Source organism: Bubalus kerabau, chromosome 11, assembly GCF_029407905.1.
Source record: "Bubalus kerabau isolate K-KA32 ecotype Philippines breed swamp buffalo chromosome 11, PCC_UOA_SB_1v2, whole genome shotgun sequence".
In the NCBI taxonomy this organism is placed as follows: Eukaryota; Metazoa; Chordata; class Mammalia; order Artiodactyla; family Bovidae; genus Bubalus; species Bubalus kerabau.
The window spans coordinates 51,057,138-51,082,641 of NC_073634.1; the positions used below are offsets into that span (position 1 = coordinate 51,057,138).

The 25,504-nt window shown below is 39.5% G+C and overlaps 1 protein-coding gene across 3 annotated transcripts; it reads left to right on the forward strand.

Annotated features, from left to right (window-relative positions):
- Positions 1-313: 313 nt before the first annotated feature.
- On the forward strand, positions 314-24,236 carry RNF103 (ring finger protein 103). 3 transcript variants are annotated; one of them, XM_055540300.1, is made up of 5 exons: positions 321-418; positions 1,395-1,561; positions 3,851-3,990; positions 15,553-15,668; positions 22,219-24,236. In XM_055540300.1, exons 3-5 carry the CDS (start codon positions 3,859-3,861, stop codon positions 23,792-23,794), a joined length of 1,824 nt encoding a protein of 607 aa, XP_055396275.1. In that variant the 5' UTR covers positions 321-418; positions 1,395-1,561; positions 3,851-3,858; the 3' UTR covers positions 23,795-24,236. The 3 variants fall into 3 exon arrangements, with proteins under 3 accessions (XP_055396276.1, XP_055396275.1, XP_055396274.1); XM_055540299.1 differs by lacking the exon at positions 321-418 and having other exon boundaries at positions 887-1,561; XM_055540301.1 differs by lacking the exons at positions 15,553-15,668; positions 22,219-24,236 and adding an exon at positions 6,428-6,839 and having other exon boundaries at positions 314-1,561.
- Positions 24,237-25,504: the final 1,268 nt, after the last annotated feature.

Genomic DNA, 25,504 nt, shown 5'->3' on the forward strand with positions numbered 1-25,504 from the left:
AAGCGACACAAGTCCTAAGTCCAACCCTCAGACAAGATCAATCACTAAAACATGTGCAAGGCAAAAGAAAGGAGAGAGAAAACACTGAAGAGGCAACTTCGGGAGCGCTTTAGAGGACGCATCGCGTCTTCGGATGGGCTCTGCTTGCTTGCCCCCTAGGCTGGGGCGCCCAGTTCCTTCCCCGCACCCGCCCCTCCTCAACGCCGCCCGAGGGTGCTCCCCTCTTGGCCCGCCCTCGCCCCGCCCTCCCTCTTGGCCCCGCCCTCCCCCCCGCCCCGCAGCCGACGTCAGTTGTTATGTCTCGGCTCCGGCCGCGGCCGCAGCTGATCCTCTACGCTGGAGGCGACCGTCGCTGCCTCGTGAGGTGGCGGGGGCGTCGGGGACGGCGGCCGAGACCCGCGCCGCCCATCTGAGCCGGGTGGGAGCTTCGTGACCGGGAGGCCGCCCGATAGCCGTCCCGGGGAGCCGTCTGGGGCCTGTTTCTGCTTTTTTTCCCCTCCCGGACCGTCGTCTCGCGCGCCCCCATTTCCTTCTGCAGAGACTGCGACGCCCCCTCCCGGGCCGGGCCGCGTCGCGGTGCCCGCCCGCCCGAAAGGCGCAGCCTGCCGGCCTGAGCGAACCTGGAGCCACCGCCGTCGCCGTGTCCGCCACGCTTCTCGCGGAGCCTGGGCGGCCGGCGGGGCCTGGAGCCTGGGAGCCGGGCACGGCGCTGCAGCGGCCGCTCCTCCCCGCGCTGGGCCCCGGGCCTGGCCCGGCCGAGCGCCGCGCCCTCCTGACCGCGTCCGCTGGAGCCCGGCCTTGGCCCGGCCGGCCCCAACCGCCTCCTGGGCCTGCCGTCGTCCGGCCCCGGCCTGCAGCCCGACCCCCGCTTCCTTTGTGGACCTGAATGATTTTTTTTTTTTTCTTTTGGCCTCCCCTTTCCCTAAGATCACGGTGCTGGAAGGCCGACCCCGCCACTTCGATCAGTGCCTCCCCGCCCGGGGAAACGGCCCTCCTCTTGTTTTTCCCCTCGGGCTCTTCCCGCGCCTCCCTCCTATCCGGGTTTAATTAATTGATGGAGTTTTTTTAGTCCCCCCCACCTTTTTTTTTCTCGCCTCTTGACTAGAAGGCCCCGCGCGAGTCCCTGCGTCTCTGCCCCTGGTCATCTGTTCCTCACCCCCACACATACCACCCCCCACCCACCCCGGTCCACCTGCCTCCCGCCGGGGATGGCCTCGCGGTGACGGCAGCCAGGACCCCAAGGCGAGCTGGTGCCCTCGCCCACGCACCCCCCGAGTCTACCCTCCTCCTCTCCGTATTCTGAGCTCTCTGAAAAGAGAGGAGACGCAGGGGAAGATGTGGCTGAAGCTTTTTTTCTTGCTCCTCTATTTTCTGGTCCTTTTCGTCCTGGCCAGGTTTTTTGAGGCCATTGTGTGGTATGAAACTGGCATCTTTGCCACCCAGTTGGTGGATCCGGTGGCGCTGAGCTTCAAGAAGCTGAAGACCATCCTGGAATGTCGGGGGCTGGGGTATTCGGGGTTGCCCGAGAAGAAGGATGTCCGGGAACTGGTGGAAAAGTCAGGCAAGTATCTGCTCCCCGAGGGTCTCCTCTACTCGTGGGCGAGAGGGGTGGTCTCCCAGGATAAGTCGATACCTCGAAAGGTTAAGTAGATTACTTCCAGAGCCGCCTAGATTTTCTTTGTCCAGTTTTTCGACCAAAAAAAGGAGTAAACCCCAGTTTTCAGAAGGGGCCTGGAATTATTTGTAGGGGTGTTGGCGTGTCTTCCTAAGATTATTTTAAAATAACAGTTTCAAGTGCAGCTTCTTAGCGTTGTTTACGGAGTGGTTTTCTCAAAATTCGGAAATGTCAACCAGTCACAAACTGGAAAGCACGATTTGTCAGTTGAAATTCATAAGGCTGTAAGAAAAGAACCCCCATAACGTTGTCTATGGATCGAAGCATTTGTCACCGTAGTAATAGCAAGTTACCGGAGGGAAAATCATTCCTGAAATATTTAATATCAAAGAAGCATTTAGGCCTAGGATTTCAATTTTATTTTATTTTTTCTTCTAATTTTATTGAGATATAATTGACGTGCAGCACTGTACAAGTTTAAGGTGTGTAGCATGATGATTTGTATGTCATGAAATGGTAATCACAGTAAGTTTAGTGAACATCGGATGCCAAATTAAATGGAAAAACATTTTTTTTAAGATATAAATTTGAAATAATGAGTTTAAATTTAGAGAACGTGTACATGGCGCAGTATTAGCTTTTCATACTTTAAATTTGGTGAAAATAAGGTGATTTTTTTGCGGAATGTCTACCTTGTTTGTTTTGAAAGAGTTTATTTCTATTTCTGTAATGATTTTTCTTTTATTGTATCTTGGATGAAAACTATTTTTTCCCTTCTGTACCACAAGCACTGCTCTATCAACTTAAATGGGTTGAGAAATAGAACTGAGCCAAGAGACATTTAACATGTTAACGCATGCAGTTGCAATAACTCAGTTTTGGGGTAGGATTTGAGTGAGAAATACACATAATTTTTTTTTCGCCCCTGACAAACTATATCTTTGTTTAGACACATTTCCTGGAAGGGAGAGGGTACTGTAATTTGAGAAAGGCATTTTGGGTTGCTGTAGGAAGCAGTTGAAAGTGATAGTTAACTTTTTTCTTGTTTCAGATATATCTGTCAGCTGTGTGTCTTTTATAAGAGTTTTTTTCCTATTTAGTATCTTACAGCCATGCAATATGATAGACAAGAATACTAACTTCAGAGGACTTTAGCACCCACATGTTTGTTGGTTACAGTTAGGATCATTACTGGGACAGAAGAGTAAACATTCTCTGTAAAAGTGATCATTTTTTCTTTATATTTGCATAAAATTGTGCCTCTTGTTTACTGACTGGTTTACTTTTATTTCTCCCATGGCTGAGGTGTAGTGTAGAGGGAATAGAGTAAGGTAAAAGATCTCTAATAAATAAACTCTCTAGGTTTAGAAATAAAAAGTGCCTTAACTGCCCAAGCCAAATCATTTTTCATGATAAAGTGATTTGAGAACACTTTTTTTTTCTTTTGATTTTGATTTTATTTAGCATTGCCTTCCTTTGGGCCTAAAAATGCTTGTAACTTTGAGCATACAAAAAGTGCACTTAATATTTAAAGAATACACACAGCCCACAAAAATATGGCTCAGATCCCATGTTTTATAGCACATCCCACAATTTATAAAGCAGTTTAACTTTATAGTTTAAGGATTTGCTGTGAATGGTTTTGCTGCTATCATCATGATACGGCGCTTGTTTTGCCTTGTGAACAGTTGACAAAAGTTAATTTGATGGCAGTGTTTTTCTTTACTTATTATTTCATGATACAAACTATAAATTTGCACTGTAAGTGTGTATGAATATGAAATTTGTTCTTGTAGATAATCTTTTGTATCTGACCTTCAAGTCACATAAGCCTTGTTGCTATTTCATGCAGGTGATGATGGTTAATTTTGTAAACCAATTTCTAATTCTTGTAAGTCAGAAGTACATAAATCATACTGTTTTAAAATTTAAATAGTGTATTTAAATAAAATACCTGGACACAAACTAAATAATACTGTGATGGCTTTGGGGGCTGATATAAATTCAGTAATTTCCTAATGAATTATGTGATAACTCCAAGTCTGTTTTGTTCATTTTTGCCTGACACATAGAAGGTTCTTACATAATTAATGAACTTGTGAATATTAAACAGACATATTCATGTTATACTCTTCTGTAGAATGCAACGCAAGTACAATGACATCATATAAAATAGAATTAATTATTGAAACATGAGATTTTTGAAATCTTATTAATGTTTTTTCTTTTCTTCAGGTGACCTGATGGAAGGTGAGCTTTATTCCGCACTCAAAGAAGAAGAAGCATCTGAATCTGTTTCTAGTACCAATTTCAGTGGTGAAATGCACTTCTATGAGCTTGTAGAAGACACAAAAGATGGCATCTGGCTGGTTCAGGTATTAGAAACAGTGATAGAAGTGAAATAATTGTTACCAAAATAGTAGTCACCAGCTGGTGACCCTTCTGTGTACTTGTGTCATCTTTCTTAGACATAATCAGTTCTCATGGGGAGGCTTCAGTGTCCGCTTAAAGAGGTTTTGCAGATCAAGGAAAGCGAACATTAATTAAAGAGTGGGGAAAGGGAAGTGGTGGGGAAAGAAAGTTGGACTGTTTAGAATCAGGAGAAACAAATCCATTTTTGTTGTCAGAGCTTCATTAAGAAACACATGTATTCCTTTTATTTAGTGATTTGTGCTTTTTCTCCCAGTTTTTATTCAGTGATCCAAATCATTTTTGTTTTTAAAGAAAAAACCCTAAAGTAAAAGTAAAGGAGTCCTTTTGTTAGGGAAATAACCAGCTGTGTGCCTAATAGAAGAAGCAGTGTTGTGGGAAATGGTAGGGGGCTTACTACTTTGCTCATGAAATTGATGAGATTATAATTTTAGACCTTGGCTCTTATGCTGTCAAAACTGTGAGATTTAGTTAGCAATTAGAATTTTAGAGCTATGAAGGGCCTCAAAAAAAATCATCTTTAATGCTTCTGAAAGTGTGGTTTATGGTAAATGAATGGACACGCATTATCATTTGGGTATTTTTATGTAAGGTAGAAAAATCAGTATTATATTGAACATGTAATTTCATAACATTGCTGAGAGAAAGTCTGCTGCTGCTGCTAAGTCGCTTCAGTCATGTCCGAGTCTGTGCGACCCCATAGATGGCAGCCCACCAGACTCCCCCGTCCCTGGGATTCTCCAGGCAAGAACACTGGAGTGGGTTGCCATTTCCTTCTCCAATGCATGAAAGTGAAAAGTGAAAATGAAGTCGCTCAGTTGTGTCCGACTCTTCACGACTCCGTGGACTGCAGCCTACCAGGCTCCTCTATCCATGGGATTTTCCAGGCAAGAGTACTGGAGTGGGGTGCCATTGCCTTCTCCGAAAGAAAGTCTAAAGTTATTAAAAGTAACTTCAGTTAAAGTAACATCTTAAATAAATTAGCAACATTAATTCAGTTAAAATTATAATTATTGAACCAGGATCAAATCCCAGGTCCCCTGATTTCTTGTCCAGTGTTATTGCCATTTCACATTGGGGTTGGCAAAGTTTGGTTCAGGGCACAGGAAACAAAATAGCTGTTGCTTCATATTTCTTTTTTGAGAACAATGACTGCAAAATAAGGTAGAAAAAGCTGGGAGTTGAGAGACCTTAGCAGTGAATCTGATCCTGTCACTGATTTGCAATATGATTGTGAACAGATTTTCTGTTGCACGTGGCCTCAAATAAATACATTTACACCTGAAGAAGATAGAATAGTAGTTCCTTAGCCTAACTGTTGACGTTTGGAAATTCTTTAGGTGATTGCATTGGATATCACATGACCTTTCCTTTACTTGCAATCTTCCTATAGTATTTGACCATTTATCCTCCAGTTAATCTATTAATAATTGACATTTTTAAAATTCAGCAAGCAGAAAAACTGGGAGGAGCATATGGGTACTATCTATACATTATCCATCAAATTCTAGTCTATTTCTGTTATTAGTATTGAAAAAATAAACTGTAGCATCTTTAAAGCCTTAATTTATAAATAGTTATTCTGTTTCTTTCCCCAGATATTTAGTTCTGATAGTCTGATTGAGGAAGACTTGTGGGTTTGGTTTTGGTATTTTCAATTTATTACTGAGATTGAACTGAACAGCCAGTCCCACTGCCCTATGTGTTATGTTTGTCCATGTTTGTCATTGAACAGTCCCATAGAGATGAGTGATAAAGAGGCTAAACACCTTCCAAAATTGGAAAACCCATGGCAAAAGTCTGGAAATCCTTTTGGTGTATAGAGTGTTGCCTATAGACAACAAGCACATTCTGCTTCACTAATTCACAATACAGTCTTAGCTTCTAAATGATCTATTATTTTTTGATATCGTATTAAAGATAAGCATGGATTAAACTCCATTAATACATTACAGAATTCATCCAGTTTATTCATCGGTTAATTGTGCACAAGGCCAGAGATACACGAGAACATACACCAGCCTAACTCCTTGCTCTCTGAAGCAACTCACATTCTATTTGGGAGAGGGAGGCAGTAACTAAATAAATATTTAATATAACATCAGTTAATGGTAAGTGCTAAGACAAATAAGCAGAGTAAGGAGACAAGAGAGTGGCTAAGAATTCTCTAATGTGACATTTGAATGAAGTGAAGAACAAGTAATGAATGGTAGTGAATGTTAATGTTATACATTCTTATCACCGAGTTATTTTTCCCTGAGAATGTTTTTTTAAACTTCATAAGTGTTAATAGTTAATGGTACAGTAGGACACAGTTTTTCCAGTGACCTTCAAGATTTGCACTGATCACCACTGTCTCTGGCTTGTGTTCCCCGGGTCCAGTGGCTTGCATCTGTCAAATGGCTGCTTGGGTTGAAAGAACAGTCTCTGGCAGGACAACTGAGAAGACTGAGATAGAAACCTCGGTTACAGTGTCCTCAGCACTGAACTTACCAGCTAAGCTCATCGGCACAGACACTTTGGCTCTTAAAAGAAAGCTGTGTTGTTGTTGTTTTTAATTGAAAATACCTTCTCAAAACAGAAGAGAAATATTCTCTCAATTGCTTGTCATTCTTTCAGTTCAGGTTATATTTCTTTGATCTTTTGTGAAGGATAGCATTCAGGGTTTCAGTTGTTAACTATTTGAATTATCAATCTTTTCTGTTTGTTTTGAAAGAAATCGACTCATTTCAGTTTGCTCTGTCATTGCTGCTGTTGCTGTTTTAATCTGTGAGGGTGTATAGAACCCAACCAATTCAGTGTTCTTCATATTGCATTTGTTTTAAGTAGCTTGTGTAAGAAATATTTAAGGATATCAAAATTCTTTCTATTTTTCCTCCCAGGTTTCTAATATCATTTTCTTAATCAGATGAATTATACTCTCCTTCTGTGTTTATTGAAGAAAAATGTAATTAGGTAGCATATAATTGATAATTAGCACTTTATATTTCATATATTATGTTATTGAAGGGGTGTCTCAGTATACTGATTTAGGGGCAAAAGTCACTTTAATAAATGGATATTGTTGTTGTTTAGTTGCCACATTATGTCTAACTCTGCAACTCCATGGACTGTATGTAGTCCTCCAGGCTCCTTTGTCTGTGGGATTTCCCAGGCAAGAATACGGGTTGTCGTTCGGACAACAGAATGCTGTTGCTAAGTCATGTCCAACTCTTTGTGATTCCATGAATCCCTGTCCTTCCCTATCTCTACTGTGATATAATAGTGGATAGAATACTGGAGTGGGTTGCCATTTTCCTCTCCAGGGGATCTTCCTGACCTAGGCATCAAACCCACATCTCCTGCATTACAGGCAGATTCTTTACTGCTGACCCATTGGGGAAGCCCTACGTAAATGGGTGTATGACTTAGCTATTCCATTACTTAGTTCATTCTTTTTCTGGAATGAATTGGTAATCTAGATTGACTGATTACCTTTTTCGGTGACACTGCATGTGGAATGACACTACAAAAGAAAAAGTTAGTTTCTGTAATTTAATTAACTCATTCTATATCCATTATGAGGAAGGAAATAGCAGCCCACTCCAGTATTCTTGCCTGGAAAATCCCGTGGACAGAGGAGCCTGGTGGGCTATAGTCCATGGAGTCGCAAAGAGTGGAATACAGTTGATCGACTAAGTACACACTACAATTTCTGTCTTCTCAGTAACTCATGAGTTTATTTTCTGAATCATATATGTTGACGATCTTCATATCTTTCTGTTAATTGTTTTAAGATGTATTAGCGCTCATGACGGAGAAGGCAGTGGCACCCCACTCCAGTACTTTGGGCTGGAAAATCCCATGGACAGAGGAGCCTGGTGGGCTGCAGTCCGTGGGGTCGCTGAGGGTCGGACATGACTGAGTGACTTCACTTTCACTTTCCACTTTCATGCATTGGAGAAGGAAATGGCAACCCACTCCAGTATTCTTGCCTGGAGAATCCCAGGGATGGCGGAGCCTGGTGGGCTGCCGTCTATGGGGTCGAACTGAGTTGGACACAACTAAAGCGACTTAGCAGCAGCAACAGCAGTGCTCATTAATTAGCCTTACATTAGAATATTAGCATGCTTCTTTTTTTTTTTAATATTTATTTATTTTACAGCATGCAGGATATTTAGTTGTGGCATGCAAACTCTTAGTTGCTGCATGTGGGATCAAACCTTGGCCCCCTGCATTGGGAGCACAGAGTCTTAGCCACTGGACCATCAGGGAAGTCCCTATATTTCTTTTCATGTGAAATTTTTCCATAGTTCTTCTATATTCTCTGTAATAAGAGGTAGAAAGAACTAATTGTAGTTTCTAAGGCAGCAGTACATATGGGACATATTTACCAATAATAGACTATGTAATCTATGAAAGAACCAAGTCATCTTTTTTCAGTCAGCTCTTTCTAAGTTTTCTTGCTCTGTTCCTAACCTAACCTTGTATCTTTCATTAGTTATTTATTTCCAGTTGTGTAGATTCTTTGATGCTACTGCCAACCAATCTTTTTAGCATCACAAATAGAAGTTTCTTTTCTTTCAAAAGATTCTTGCTCAGAGAGGTACATAGGCTTCTGAAATTAAGAAGTTAGCATACATTATGGGTTTTATGGATTTATCCTGTTCTTAACATTACTATTTCTGTATTTTGACTTTTGTTCAAAGAAGTTCAAAGACGGACTGTGCTATCTGTTCTCTACTGGCTCTGTCACACCATAAGGAATTTAACATCACCGTAGTTGAGGTAGCAATGAAAAGCATATGCTTTAAAGTAAAGCATTAGATCAATATTTATTGAAGTTATTATGTTAATATAGTTCCTGTTTGGCTGAAAAGAGTTACTAGCTGTTTTAAAATTTTATTTTTTTACTCCTAGATAGTAGTTTTGTTCAAGGAAATTCTAACTTATTTATTGCTCTCGTTACACAATGTAAAGGTGAAATACTTGGTAAGTCTTCCTTTATTTTGTGTTAGTGAAAAGCTTTTATTTGTGTTTACTCATAATGAAAGCTAGTGAAGCTACCAAAGAATTAAATGCTATTGAGTTTTGGTTTTATCAGTTAATCATCTTCACTTAATGACCTTATACAATTTGCATATATATATTTAGATTGTCTATGATTTTTTTAAAGTAGAAAACTCCTTGTTATAATGCAATCTTGAAAGATGCAGAAAATACCATAGTTCTACACTCCTTTTATATAGAGTTATTTAATTTAGCCTCCATGTTGTATAAGAATTGACAGTATTAAAAGGTATATAACAAATGTTCTGATTAGTAATAAAACCCACCTCTGAAAAATAGGCAAAAATGTGTAGGTTTTTTCTTATACAAATGTAATACATGTGGAAGGGACCCAGCAATAACCCGAGACCCAGTTTCTCTTGGGAAGCTTAACTGAACTGTAGAAGTTTGACATCAGAAAATACGGGAATTTAGTGTTTCACATTGTCCAACTGAGTTCCTTCCAGTGTGTGCTGAACCCAGCGTCATGAAAGGCAATTGTTAACATCTCTTCCCAACTCCACATTTAGAAATATCACTTTAGTAACTTGAAATCAGCTGTGTGGGAGGAAGTCTGTAAATGATAGAAATCAGGACTTCCATTTTCTTCTAGAGAGCTCATAGTTAAACATTTACCAGCCAACCACTGGTTTCATCCATTCATCCAACCATCTAACAAATATTTATTGAAATATAATGTGTGCCAGCTGAACCTTGTGAGAAGGGCAAACAAGATGAGTAACCTACAGTCTATGCCATAAAACAGCTTACTGTTTGATTTACTAAAATGTGTGGGCCAATAAAAAATGTTAGCATAGATCATCTTTCCCAGCTAGTAAGTTAGGTGGTCTGTAATGGTGCTTCTATCTTGAGAGATCCTAAAGAACTATTAGACAATGAAGTGGAATCCAGGAAAATTAGAACTAGGAAAAATTTAGTAGTTTTTCTCCTGGAAAAAAGTGTATTTTTAAATACACTAAATTGGAAGTCTTCATGTGTAACTGGACTGAAGAACATTGATGTGCAATAGCATAACCAGGTACTAGTTATACTAATGTTTGTCAGAAAACATCCAGGTGACATGTTGCTGGGGAAGGGATTTTCATTCTAACAGAAGTCAGCTTGGAGCCTTTAGATAACCTATATAGTCTGAAGTAAAAAATGAATTCAGTTGCTCAGTCATGTCTGACTCTTTGTGACCCCATGAACTGCAAAATGCCAGGCCACCCTGTACATCACCAACTCCCGGAGTCCACCCAAACTCATGTCCATTGAGTCGGTGATGCCATCCAACTATCTCATCATCTCTTGCCCTCTTCTCTTCCTGCCCTCAATCTTTTCCAGATCAGGGTCTTTACTAGTGAGTCGGCTCTTCGCATCAAGTGGCCAGAGTATTGAAGCTTCAGCTTCAACATCAGTCCCTCCATTGAATATTCAGGACTGATTCCCTTTAGGATGGACTGGTTGGGTCTCCTTGCAGTCCAAGGGACTCTCAAGAGTCTTCTCTGGCACCACAGTTCGAAAGCATCAATTCTGTGGCACTCAGTTTTCTTTATGGTCCAACTGTCACATCCATACATGACTACTGGAAAAACCATAACTTTGACTATACCTATAGAGTCAAATAAAAGGTTTTTTTTTTTTTTTCAAAGCCTAAGGGATTTTTCATTTTTGTGGTTCTGTTAGTCAGGAATTATTAAACTCTTAAAAGCAGATATTAGAATCAGTTCAGTTCAGTTCAGTTCAGTCGCTCAGTCGTGTCCAACTCTTTGCGACACCATGAATCGCAGCACACCAGGCCTCCCTGTCCATCACCAACTCCCGGAGTTCACTCAGACTCACGTCCATCGAGTCAGTGATGCCATCCAGCCATCTCATCCTCTGTTGTACCCTTCTCCTCCTGCCCCCAATCCCTCCCAGCATCAGAGTCTTTTCCAATGAGTCAACTCTTCGCATGAGGTGGCCAAAGTACTGGAGTTTCAGCTTTAGCATCATTCCTTCCAAAGAAATCCCAGGACTGATCTCCTTCAAAATGGACTGGTTGGATCTCCTTGCAGTCCAAGGGACTCTCAAGAGTCTTCTCCAACACTACAGTTCAAAAGCATCAATTCTTCAGTGCTCAGCCTTCTTCACAGTCCAACTCTCACATCCATACATGACCACAAGAAAAACCATAGCCTTGACTAGACGGACCTTTGTTGGCAAAGTAATGTCTCTGCTTTTGAATATGCTATCTATGTTGGTCATAACTTTCCTTCCAAGGAGTAAGCGTCTTTTAATTTCATGGCTGCAGTCACCATCTGCAGTGATTTTGGAGCCCAAAAAAATAAAGTCTGACACTGTTTCCACTGTTTCCCCATCTATTTGCTACGAAGTGATGGGACCGGATGCCATGATCTTAGTTTTCTAAATATTGAGCTTTGAGCCAACTTTTTCACTCTCCACTTTCACTTTCATCAAGAGGCTTTTGAGTTCCTCTTCACTTTCTGTCATAAGGGTGGTGTCATCTGCATATCTGAGGTTATTGATATTTCTCCCAGCAATCTTGATTCCAGCTTGTGTTTCTTCCAGTCCAGCGTTTCTCATGATGTACTCTGCATATAAGTTAAATAAGCAGGGTGACAATATACAGCCTTGACGTACTCCTTTTCCTATTTGAAACTAGTCTGTTGTTCCATATCCAGTTCTAACTGTTGCTTCCTGACCTGCATACAGATTTCTCAAGAGGCAGGTCAGGTGGTCTGGTATTCCCATCTCTTTCAGAATTTTCCACAGTCTATTGTGATCCACACAGTCAAAGGCTTTGGCATAGTCAATAAAGCAGAAATAGATGTTTTTCTGGAACTCTCTTGCTTTTTCCATGATCCAGCGGATGTTGGCAATTTGATCTCTGGTTCCTCTGCCTTTTTTAAAACCAGCTTGAACATCAGGAAGTTCATGGTTCACGTATTGCTGAAGCCTGGCTTGGGGAATTTTGAGCATTACTTTACTAGCGTGTGAGATGAGTACAATTGTGTGGTAGTTTGAGCATTCTTTGGCATTGCCTTTCTTTGGGATTGGAATGAAAACTGATCTTTTCCAGTCCTGTGGCCACTGCTGAGTTTTCCAAATTTGCTGGCATATTGAGTGCAGCACTTTCACAGCATCACCTTTCCGGATTTGAAAGAGCTCAACTGGAATTCCATCACCTCCACTAGCTTTGTTCATAGTGATGCTTTCTAAGGCCCACTTGACTTCACATTCCAGGATGTCTGGCTCTAAGTGAGTCATCACACCATCGTGATTATCTGGGTCGTGAAGCTCTTTTTTGTACAGTTCTTCTGTGTATTCTTGCCACCTCTTCTTAATATCTTCTGCTTCTGTTAGGTCCATACCATTTCTGTCCTTTATCGAGCCCATCTTTGCATGAAATGTTCCCTTGGTATCTCTAATTTTCTTGAAGAGAATAGCTTGCATAAATACGGCCCTGGGGTTAAACACTGCCATGTACCTGCTTCAGGGATGTTCCCATTTCTCTTCACACTCTTTTGTTGCCTGTGCTATAACCAGGGATACGTATCAGTTATAGAGACCTAAATTGGTTAACCCCTTGATACATTGTCATTGTAAATACAGACCTAAAGTGTTTGGGTTATTTGCAGCCTTGCTCAGGAAATAAGAGTGAAAGGGGAGTTACTAAAAACAGCAACAGGGACTATGGCAATATGATTTTACAGTTTTTTTTTTTAAACCTGAGTAATCTGAAAAAGAAGTCAAGATTTCTTTGATTACTTAATGGATAAAAGAGCTACCATTTTGACTCTTCAGTGGTAGGAAAAGAAGTGAAGAGAAGAGAAAAACCTGTCTTCTTGGATCTCTCTTATTCTTCAGATAAAATTTATAAAGTACTTTTAGACAATAGAAAACTGTGGAGGCTAGGAACTTATTGGGTAATGTGCCTGTGTGAACCTCCTCAGAAAGCACTTTTACCTACTAAGACCATGTCCTCTCATTGCCCTCCTGGCTACCTCAACCGTCTGAGCATTTTGATAATACATGTCTCCCTCCATGAGGCCTTTTATTTTCACTTAAGAGTACTATCAGAGCCATTAGTTCCTTGCCTTAAGTTGTGTATTTGTGTATGTATTTATTAGGCATCAAAGTTACATTACATATGTTACATACCTGTGTGTGTCTCTGTGGGTATGAGAATGATAGTATCAGTGATATATGGCAAGGGTTATTGGACAGTAATCTGTTGGCACATAACGTGAACTTTTTTATTATTTATTTTTGGCTGCACTGGGTCTTGGTTTCTGTGAGTGGGCTTTGTCTAGTTGCAGGGAGCGGGGGCTAGGCCAGTTTTCTGGTGTGCAGGCTTCTCTTGTTGTGAAGCATGGGCTCTAGGGCTTCAGTTGTAGTGCACTGGGTTTAGTTGCTCCTCAGCATTTGGAATCTTCCCAGACCAGGGATCAAACCCCTGTCCCTTGCATTGGCAGGCAGATTCTTAACCACTTAGCCACCAGAGAAGTCCTAAAGTGAACTTTAAGTCACTCTTCACCATCATGCAGGTTCTCTCCTCCTGGTGCCCTTGAAATTTGTTCCCAGGGGAGAGCCCAGACATGAGGTATTGCACCGTCGCTTGCCTCACCCAGCACTCATTGCATACACTCACTCCCCTGGGATTTCACTTGCTGGAGGCTTTGTGAACATGGAAATGGCCCGCCCTTCTAGATAGCTTAGTGGCCCCCAGAGTATTGTCCTATAATGTTGAATTAAATAGTATCGGTACTGTAACATTCATGAAAAGTAACTTGGCCTATATACCCGGGGCTTAAATACATCCAACATATGGATTCATGAAGACTTAGGACATTTTTGGCTTTCCTTTATAAGTTCTCATTTAGTCATTTCTGGTTTTAATTTTTGTTTTTAATATATAATTTTTGTTTGTTTTTCTGATATCTCTATTGAAATTCCCTTAAAGTAGGAAGATAGAGAATAAAAGGAAAAGGTATTAACAATTAGAAAGGCTGAGAAAGAAGTCATTACATATTTTGAAGGTTAACCTATAGTTTTCTCTTGTAAAAAAATCTTTTTCTTCTTCCAATCCTAATTGTGTTTGAAAGCTATTTGCAAATTTGAAGTTAGAAGTTCAAGAATGTAGAATTTATTAATGGTAATTTTTTTTTAATATGTTAGAATCTTTGTGATTGTTAAGAAAAATCCCATAGAAGTAGCAGTATTGATTCAGTCAGTTCAGTTCAGTCGCTCAGTCGTGTCCAACTCTTTGCGACCTCATGAACCACAGCATGCCAGGCCTCCCTGTCCATCAACAACTCCTGGAGTCCACCCAAACCCATGTCCACAGAGTTGGTGATGCCATCCAACCATCTCATCCTCTGTTGTCCCCTTCTCCTCCTGCCCTCAATCCTTCCCAGCATCATGGACTTTTCAAATGAGTCAGCTCTTTGCATCAGGTAGCCAAAGTATTGGAGTTTGAGCTTCAACATCAGTCCTTCCAGTGAACACCCAGGACTGATCTCCTTTAGGATGGACTGGTTGGATCTCCTTGCAGTCCAAGGGACTCTCAAGAGTCTTCTCCAACACCACAGTTCAAAAGCATCAATTCTTCTGGTGCTCAGCCTTCTTTATAGTCCAACTCTCATATCCATACATGACCACTGGGAAAACCATAGCCTTGACTAGATGGACCTTTGTTGGCAAAGTAATGTCTCTGCTTTTTAATATGCTGTCTAGGTTGATCATAGCTTTCCTTCCAAGGAGTGTCTTTTAATTTCATGGCTGCAGTCACCATCTGCAGTGATTTTGGAGCCCAGAAAAATAAAGTCAGCCACTGTTTCCACTGTTTCCCCATCTGTTTGCCATGAAGTGATGGGACCAGATGCCATGATCTTCATTTTCTGAATGTTGAGCTTTAAGCCAACTTTTTCACTCTCCTCTTTCACTTTCATCAAGAGGGTCTTTAGTTCTTCTTCACTTTCTGCCATAAGGGTAGTGTTATCTGCATTCAGTCAAGCATAGTTTAATAGAAAACATGTGTTTGACTCTTGGTTCCATAATTATACTTTAGAAAAAAAGTGAAATTTGAACTTGTTGAACCCACACATGGTCATTTTTAGTAAGCTCATTTGGGTTATTTAAATTTTTCAGAGCAGAGAAATGACTCCAAGGTCCGTTTTCTTCACAAGTTAATTCTAGAGAATAGGCTACATGGAGGAGAATATGGCTTACTTTTTAATTTGGTTTTGACCCCCTTATGTATAACTGCCACAGAGTATGAGAATTCCCACAATGTTTTAGATCTTTTCCAGTAGAACAGTTGCTTTTTCTTACAAGAAGTACAGTAATAATATGATTATCCACTTAACAAGACCTAGGGATAGAATATGTTTTCTCAGAAAAAGTAAATAGATGTAAATGGTTGGTTTGATGCCATTTTAGGTGATTAAAGTTGCTGTTTTCCTTCTTGGGAATAGGTCATCGCAAATGACAGAAGTCCTTTGGTGGGTAAAATCCACTGGGAGAAAATGGTGAAAAAGGTGTCAAGATTTGGAATACGTACAGGCACATTTAACTGCTCCAATGACCCCAGGTAAGTTGATGGCAATTCTTAGAATTTGAGTTCTGACCAGAAGTTTTTAATGTAATAAAGACAGTGGTATTAGAAGCCTGTTTAAACTGAAAATTAATTAGCATGCTTAGCACAGTGCTAGTTACACGGGTGCTTGATTAGTAGTTTTTGGTAACTGGCAGTTTCTTTCTTTCAGATCTCTTTTTATCTGGTTCTTCAGTGCTGTTTCTAACAGGGTGACTCTTTAGAGTATGTCTTTGGTCTTTTTTGTTTCAATTTTATTTCCCAAAGAGGCTTCAGTACATTTATGGTTTTAGGTGACACCTTTGTGCCGATCTAAATCTTCCTTAATTCGAACTCCTAGTTTGCATTTTGACAGTCGTTTCCATCTGCCTACAAGTAACCCAGATGGAATATATTCCCTAAATCTAGTGTTCAAATTCACATTCATCTTTTTCTTTAGTAAATCGTGTCCTTTCTGTCTTTTTCTGTCCTTTAATATTTCTTTTTTTCATTTTCTCAGACAAGAATCTTTGTAAGCACTTTTGTTTCTTTTTGTCATCATCTCCAGTATTTAGTCGTCACATTATTTTACTATCCCATTGTGCTTCAAAATGCGTTTTATTTGAATTTCTAGTGCCTCCAAGTTATAACTTGAATTAATTTGTTTATTTAATTATCCATTCAATAAATATTTAATGAAGGATTAGCATGTACAGCATGTTCTGTTTAGTGCTGAGGACAGGGCATAGCATATGTACATAGAAACCCCCATGTTAGGTAGTTTCTAATGTAGGTAGACACGCCTGACTTATATTGTCCCTTTTATGTGGTCATAGTGGGAGACCCATTGGCTGAAGAAAACCTGCCTCCACTACTGCTTCACCTCAGATTCTCCCACCCTTCTCCTTCAGGCGCATGTTTGCTTTGATTTTCCTCACTGTCCTTGTTCTGCTCACTTGTAACATAGGCTGAGACCTGTGGGAGGAGGACCCCTTAAAAGTTGAGGATAAGAAGGGACGTTGTTGTGTCTCCTCACTCACATGTAATCTCATTTACCCACAAAGCTCCCCTTTTCACCTTTACCACAGAATCTTGATTGTGTTGTGATGCCTTTGGTGTAAATGTCCATGATAGCCTGAGTGTTCATGTTCTTATGAAAAGGAAATCATTCTTATTTCTATCTTTTGTTTACCAAAGACAATTGCACTTGGTCTTATTCCATCATTCCCAAATAGAGTATAGGTGAAAGATCTCCCTGCAACCCCACTGGTGATTGCAATACCAGAATGAAGGATAGTTCTAATATATTGGTTTTTTTTTTAGATAATGCCAAAAATCAGTACTTAACATAGCTAACTTATTGAAAAGTATTCAGAATTTATTTTTTTAAAAATCAATAAACTAAATAATACATTTAAATACTATAACTTTTAAATACATTAAAAAATATCAAGTAAAAATAAATATACAAAAATATAAAGTTTAAACACATTTCAGTCTAATATAAATTCTTAGATAACATTAATAGAAAACTCAAAATGAAACTAAGCAGAGTATAAAGTGAAAATAATCTATTAAGCATGAAAACCTGAAGGAAATAGTATATTGACTTTTAATATAATCTTGTAAAGTAAAATGTGTCAGAAGTGTCATGCTGCTGCTGCTGCTGCTAAGTCGCTTCAGTTGTGTCTGACTCCATGCCACCCCATAGACGGCAGGCCACCAGGCTCCTCTGTCCCTGGGATTCTCCAGGCAGGAACTGGAGTGGGTTTCCATTTCCTTCTCCGATGCCTGAAAGTGAAGTCACGCAGTCATGTCCGACTCTTAGCGACCACATGGACTGCAGCCTACCAGGTTCCTCCGTCCCTGGGATTCTCCAGGCAAGAATACTGAAGTGGGTTGCCATTTCCTTCTCCACAGAAGTGTCATAATTGAGTCCAAATTTAGTACAAATTTTTCTAGCTTTTCTTTTGAAAAGCCCTATTTGATTTTATACCAACTAAGGAATGGTAAAGAGAGACATATAAGCTACCTTTAAGTTTCCTCTGAATCTCTCATCTTGATCTTCAGATAATCCCACCTCTTACTTATGATGGAGGGCTACAGTCCATAGGGTTGCAAAGAGTCAGACATGTCTGACTGTCTGTCCATGGGATTCTCCAGGCCAGAGTGCTGGAGTGGGTAGCTGTGCCCTCCTCCAGGGGATCTTCCTGACTGAACCCTCGGTCTTGTGGCTCCTGCATTGCAGGCAGATTCTTTACCCCTGAGCCACCGAGGAAGCCCATTTATGATGGAAGAGACCCTTTTTGAGCAACTCTTTCTTTTTTGCTGACTGCAGCTATCATTTTTTGTTATTAAAGAGACATTTTTACATCATTTTCTCTAGTCTTATCACAAAGATAAAGATCTTGATGCAGAGTTATTTATATCTATTTCAATATTGTCATGTTCATTTCCATTTATTTGGAGAGTCTGTTCTTGCCATAGATGGTGTGCTTAGTCAGGGTCATTTTTTTCTTTCTTTTTTTTTTTGAGGATTATAGAGATACAGAAGAACAAAATAGGGAGTAATAGAAAAGTGTTCAGAATGTCAGTGCAAAGTGTAACTGGGCTGGGAATAGTGTTATTCAGCAAGCATTTTAATATGTTGAATAGTTTCATCATCCTGATCTTTTAGATTTTTAAAATCAGCAAAACTTTATCCCCTACTGCCTGTGTTGCTTTCTTTGACTGTAGTTCTTTCTCTGGGGCGGCCTCAGGCACAGCCTCCTCTGACATGCTGGGCCCACTGTAGAGTGGTACTTTCCTGACCTGATTGGCTCCCCTTAAGAACATTCAGAACCACCACTCTGTGCAGCATCTGACTCTGTCCATGCCAGCAGTTTTCATTTCTTTCCCACACAGCCATCTTACCTGGCCTCAGTTCCTCTCATTCCCCAACCTAGTGATCTGTCTCAGGGAGCTTTTCCCTGCCAGGTCTATTCTTTACCCATCTTTGGAGAAAGTAGAAAGTGAGGTGGGACATTTATCTTTAAGAGGTCGGAGAGGCAGGGCAGGGATAGTAGAGAGTGGATGGAGGGCCCTGGAATTACAGGAGTTGAGTGATAAATGGGCCAGGAGGGCTTATGGTGAAATAATCATGGGTGAGGACCCATGGAATAAGCAGGGAAGGGAAAGGAAGGAGGAGACTGGTGAGTGGGACAGGAAGGCCAGGGAAGACAGTGACCTTGTCTGAAGAAACAACAGTTTATAAACAATACCAAAGGTTCTTTTTATTTTTTTTCAGTGTTCCTTTTTTAAATATAATGTGCCATACCAGAATGGTGCACTAAATACCAAAACTCAGTAGCCATTCTTTTTTTTATCCTTTTTAGTCTTCAAATTGTCTAAGAGATCTCAAAAAGTTTAAGAATGGGAGGATATTTTTGTAATGTTGTCACTTTAAAAAGTTGTTTTGAATTAGCAGTAAGAAGTTTTTATATGGATATATGGCAATATAACATTATTAAAAAATAATATGAGTATTAGTCTTATTTTCTGTTTAACAGTTGGGTTTTAAGATTGATATGATATACTTTGTGTGTTGGATTTCAAGTCTAGAAAACATGATTTAATCTGAAAGATACATGATGACAAACAAAATCTTATTGTCCTCAGTACTCTTAAATTCTTCTGCAGTGATAAACCTTAAAACTATCAATGTCACTTATCTCTGAGCTGAAAAGAAAGTACATAGTGCATTTGTTTTCTTCCATGAAGAAGTAAATGAACTAAGACTGCCTGTTTTATAGGGTAAAATTTTCTGTCAGAAAGACTGTAATTTAACTTATGACACAAATCAGAAAAGCCAAATATTCTCTAAGGGGGTTATAGAAAGATGAAAAGAATGACCAAGAGTAGAAATGTGTCACCTCAAGTATCCCATACAATGAAAAACGTAAAGCAAGTTAGATAATTAAGATGTAAATAAGACAACTATCTATATGGAGTTCACTTGTGGTTTTGGTGGGGGTGGAGGAAAAGCTAGCATTCATGTCAATGAATTATTATTTTTCATTGAACAAAGACACAGAGTAGAAGGTATTTTATTCTGTAGGAGTATATAATTTTCAAGCCATTTCAATTAAAGCTGTATTGATATTAATGGTATCTGTGTTATTAAGGAAGTAAATCTAAACAACAAGGCAAGTTGTGGTCTCTAATCCTGAGTCACCCAGATAGTTTCCCAGAGTCATTACTAATCTTGTCTTTGTGACATAACATGTTGTCTTCACTTACCTTAAATTGTATCATGAAATCCTGAGGTAAAATTGATATTGTCATTATAAAACCATGTGCCATGTATATCAAGACTTCTCTCTTAATCTGATCATATAACTGTGTAATATGCTTATGTAATTTGTTAAATGTAGGCAGTGGCAACCCACTCCAGTACTCTTGCCTGGAAAATCCCATGGCCGGAGGAGCCTGGTAGGCTGCAGTCCATGGGGTCTCTAAGAGTCAGACACAACTGAGCGACTTCACTTTCACTTTTCACTTTCATGCATTGGAGAAGGAAATGGCATCCCACTCCAGTGTTTTGCCTGGAGAATCCCAGGGACGGGGGAGCCTGGTGGGCTGCCATCTATGGGGTCGCACAGAATCGGACACGACTGAAGCGACTTAGCAGTAGCAGCAGCAGCAATCTATGCTTATTACTAAGTAAAGCATAATATTTATGATTTTCACATTAGTATTCTGAATAGCACAACAAAAAAGTAAATACTTTTTACCATTCATTTACAAATCTGTAGTGAACAAAATGTATCCACCTAGTAGATTTTGTTTTTTCCAACTTTACTGAGGTAAATTCATATGTCATAAAACTCCACATGGTAGGTTTTTAGGAAAGACTTTTTTGAAAAAAGAAGGAAACTGTTTCCTTCTTCTTATTATTAAATTATTAAAACTGATTATCTCTCCACTGTAATACAGCAGCTATTTTCATTTTATGGTATCTCCTTTCATTCATCTTTTAGTTTTTTTTAGAAAGAGAGGTTTGTCACAAATATTATAGCAAGACCATGTCCATTTCCAAGAGGATTAGAGTCCTGACCCCATTGGATAAAGCTAAACAAATGATTTAATTTTAAATTCTTCTATATTTACTGTCACAAAATGGGAGTCATCCTTGGACTGAATCTCTTTTTTTTTTTAAGCAATTTTATATTTATAGAAGAGTGATCAAGATAGTGTAGAGTTGCCATATATAATCTTTCACCAAGTTTAGTTAGTATTTACATAACCATGGTATAATGGTCTAAAGAAATTAACACTGGTACAATACCATTAACTACATTACAGATTTTATTCCAGTTTCACCAATTTTCCAATAATATCCTTTTTTCCTGAATCTCTTCTTAATCTGAAAACTTACTATCTTTGTTTCCTCTATGTTAAATACTCCTCTTCATGGTCCCCATTAAAGAGATGAGCAAGTATAAAAAACATAGGACTTGCTCTTGTTGGGCTTTTGTGCAGATTTCTCTGTGATAGTGTTTGTGTGCATCAGGCATGTGGTGGGTGCTTGGGTTAATAAATGTGTGCAACATGGCTCCTACCCTCAGAAACTTGCATTCAAGTCAGGGACTCAGCATGCAAGATAATCCATTTCCTTCTCTCTTCTTTGCCCACTTGAATCTAACCATTCTTCAAGACCTAGTTCAGTTCCCAAACCTTTTATGAAATCTTCACCAACTCAAACTCCCAATGAAAGTCCCTTTTTTTGAACTTCATTTACATTATTTAGTGGTAGGATATATACAGTTTTATTCTTTTGTCTCCTTAATAGGATTTTAAATTCTTTATGAACAGGAATCATTTTCCTATTATATTTTGGATCTTACCAACACATAATGCATTGTTGTTGGTTAGTCTCTAAGTCATATCTGACTCTTTGCGACTCCACGGACTGCAGTACTCCAGGCTTCCCTGTCCTTCACTCTCTCCTGAAGTTTGCTCAAACTCATGTCCATTGATTCGGTGATGCCATCCAGCCATCCCATTCTCTGTTGCACCCTTCTCCTTCTCCCCTCAATCTTTGCCAACATTAGGGTCTTTTCCAATGAGTCGGCTCCTCACATCAGGTGGCCAAAATATTGGGGCTTCAGCTTCAGCATCAGTCTTTCCAATGAAAATTCAGGGTTGATTTCCTTTAGGATTGACTGGTTTGATCTCCTTGTCCAAGTGACTCTCAAGAGTCTTCTCCAACAATGCATTAGGTACTGGATGTATGTGTCAGTTCCCTTGACTCTAAGGCTTTTTAAGCTCTAAGGTTTTTGTTTGGAAAAAAAAAAAAGAGAAAGGGAGAAACAGAGATTAAAAACAAAAAGATGATAAAAAGCTTTGCTTTTCCTCTTATACAGCTGGTACTACTTTTGATTGTTTACAGGTTATTTGTTTTGGGGGAGAGGGTATCTTTCAAGGGCTATGGAAGTTATCAGGGAAAGACAAACTGTACAACAGAGAAGATAAGCAAGCTAGCTCATCTAGCAGCCTTGCTGTTTACTTACAGTTCCCTCTCTTACAGATACTGCAGGAGAAGAGGCTGGGTTCGATCCACACTCATTATGTCTGTTCCACAAACGAGTACTTCCAAAGGGAAAGTCATGCTTAAGGAGTACAGTGGGCGCAAGATAGAAGTAGAGCACATTTTTAAGTGGATAACTGCTCACGCAGCTTCTCGGATCAAAACCATTTATAATGCTGAACGCTTGAAAGAAGAATGGAATAAAAGTGATCAATATTGGGTAAAAATATACCTATTTGCAAACCTGGACCAACCGCCAGCTTTCTTCTCTGCACTAAGCATAAAGTTTACTGGAAGAGTTGAGTTTATTTTTGTAAATGTGGAAAAGTGGGACAACAAGAGTTATATGACAGATATCGGTGTCTATAACATGCCATCATACATACTTAGAACTCCTGAAGGAATTTACAGATACGGAAACCACACAGGCGAGTATATATCTCTTCAGGCCATGGATTCATTTTTGCGCTCCTTACAACCTGAAGTAAATGATTTGTTCGTTTTGAGCTTGGTTCTTGTTAACCTTATGGCTTGGATGGACTTATTTATCACACAAGGAGCTACCATCAAGCGATTTGTGGTTCTCATAAGCACTTTAGGGACCTATAATTCTCTTTTAATTATCTCCTGGCTACCTGTGTTGGGCTTTTTACAGCTCCCTTACTTAGATAGCTTTTATGAATATAGCTTAAAATTGTTGAGATATTCCAATACCACCACATTGGCTTCATGGGTAAGGGCAGACTGGATGTTTTATTCCTCACACCCAGCCTTGTTTCTTAGTACATACCTTGGACATGGTTTACTAATCGATTACTTTGAGAAGAAGAGACGGCGCAACATCAACAATGATGAAGTCAATGCCAATAACTTAGAATGGTTATCAAGTCTATGGGACTGGTATACCAGCTACCTCTTCCACCCGATTGCTTCTTTCCAGAACTTTCCTGTAGAATCTGATTGGGACGAAGACCCTGACTTGTTCTTGGAGCGATTAGCTTTCCCCGATCTTTGGCTTCACCCCCTGATACCGACTGATTATATAAAAAACTTGCCAATGTGGCGATTTAAATGTCTTGGATTCCAGTCTGAAGAGGAAATGTCGGAGGGTTCTCAAGATATTGAGAATGACTCAGACAGTGAGAGCACAGACACTTTGAGCAGTGAGAAGGAAGTATTTGAAGATAAACTGAGCATCATTCACAGTTCTCCAGGAAGAGCAAGTCACTGTGATGCTGAGGCTTGTTCCTGTGCCAATAAATATTGTCAGACCAGCCCTTATGAAAGGAAGGGGCGGTCCTATGGATCATATAACGCTAATGAAGATATGGAACCTGATTGGTTAACTTGGCCTGCTGATATGCTGCACTGTACTGAATGTGTTGTATGCCTAGAGAATTTTGAAAATGGATGTTTGCTAATGGGGTTGCCTTGTGGTCATGTGTTCCATCAGAATTGCATTGTGATGTGGTTAGCTGGGGGCCGACACTGTTGCCCTGTCTGCCGGTGGCCTTCTTATAAAAAAAAGCAGCCATATGCACAACACCAGCCCTTGTCAAATGACTTCCCATCTTAACCATGTGCAATTTGTCCTTTATAAGCTTTGCGTATCTTATAGCCTGCCTTTTTAATGTTAGTCACAATGTTTTTGTGGTTTGACGTTTAGTTTAATGTTAGTGCAGTGACAGGAAATACACATTATGCTAATGTTGATGACAATTATTTGGTTGCCTTGTGTGTCAATTTGAATGCATACTTAATTGTAAAAATTTTTATTTACAACATTGGAAATTCAGAAGTTAATGTTCTTTTGTAAGCACAAAGGAAGTATGATAGAAATTTATCCTCGCAAGACTTTACAAGGTAGGATCAAATTCTAATGGAATTGAGGCAGTTTCTTATCCTAAATGTTTCCTTCCTTTTTACAATTTCTGTCCAGCACCTCTTGGTTAAATAATGTATGCTCTGAGACATGAAATTAAAACAGACCTATGAAATAAATTATTTTAAAACCAGAAGATTACAGCTTTTCTAATGTTAAATTGTTTTTGATAAGGTGGCTGAGTGCTCTAAGTGTTTTGCTTGTTTGCTAATTTCACAGTTGAGTCAGATACGGTTCTTGGATTAATGTGGCGGAGGTGGGTGGTGGAGGAGACAGATTATGTTGCTGACACTGGCCAGAGGTGGTATTAGTCCTCCTTGGTTAGCTTTGATGGGAAGAAATTTCATGGTGGGTGTTTTTAAAAGTATTAAATCATTTATGAGTATATTCAAGTAAACAAAATCAGCTATAGCATACTAGCCACACATAGATTACTTGGTATATTTTTCCTGACTTTTTATTTTGAAAATTTTTTTAACTATAGAGAAATTGGAAACATAGTACAGTGAACATTCACGTGTCTCATTCACCAGGTGTTTACATCTTGTTACATTTCTTTATCTCCTCTCTCTATGTCTATAGTCTTTTTTCCTTTTCTCTTTTTTTTCCCTGATTCCTTTGAGAATTAATTTCAGTCATCATGATGCTTCTATACTGTTAAATGTATCATCATGTGTCTCCTAAGTACAAGGACATTTTTTACACATCCACCACACCGTCATCACACCCAGAAAATGTAATGTTGATTTAATAGTATCTAATATACAATTCATACTCCCCAGTTGCTCCCAAAATATTCTGTATCTTTATATGTTTCTGTTTTGTTTTCATTGGGAACTCAAACAGGGTTTATGCATTGGGTTTAGTCTCTTTTCTTTCATTCGTTTCTCTAGAGCAGTCACCTTGCCCTACCCCCTGCCCTCTCCCCACCCCCCACACACACTTTTTAAGTCTTTTCGGACATTTTTGCAGAGTATAGGCTAGTTGTCTTATGGAGTGTTCCACATTTCTGGATTTGTCTTGAGTGTTTCTTCATAATTAGATGAAAGAACTTTGCCTAGGTGGTCTCTATTTCTCATTTGTATAACATCAGGAGCGCATGATGTCAGTTCATTTCATTGTTGGTGATGCTGAATTTGCTCAGGTAATATCTGCTTTATCTTTGCAATGTAAGGTATTTTCCACTTGATAATTAAGAAGGAATCTGTGAGGCCGTGTGAGTATCCTGTTCTTCAGCAACCTTTAACCTAATGGTTTTAACATCTGTTGATGATTGTTGGCCTGAATCTGTTACTAAATAAGAGTTGTGACATGGAGATTTTTAAATTCTGTCCTTCATTCTGCATTTAATAGTGGCATTTTTTGTGTGTATAGAGGAGCTTTCCATTTTTTCATCTCATACTT

Coding starts and splice junctions, on each gene's coding strand:
- RNF103 (XM_055540299.1), top strand. CDS start 1,336: ATGTGGCTGAAGCTTTTTTTCTTGCTCCTCTATTTTCTGGTCCTTTTC. Junction 1,562..3,850: donor GGAACTGGTGGAAAAGTCAG/GCAAGTATCTGC, acceptor TCTTTTCTTCAG/GTGACCTGATGGAAGGTGAG. Junction 15,669..22,218: donor AACTGCTCCAATGACCCCAG/GTAAGTTGATGG, acceptor CCTCTCTTACAG/ATACTGCAGGAGAAGAGGCT.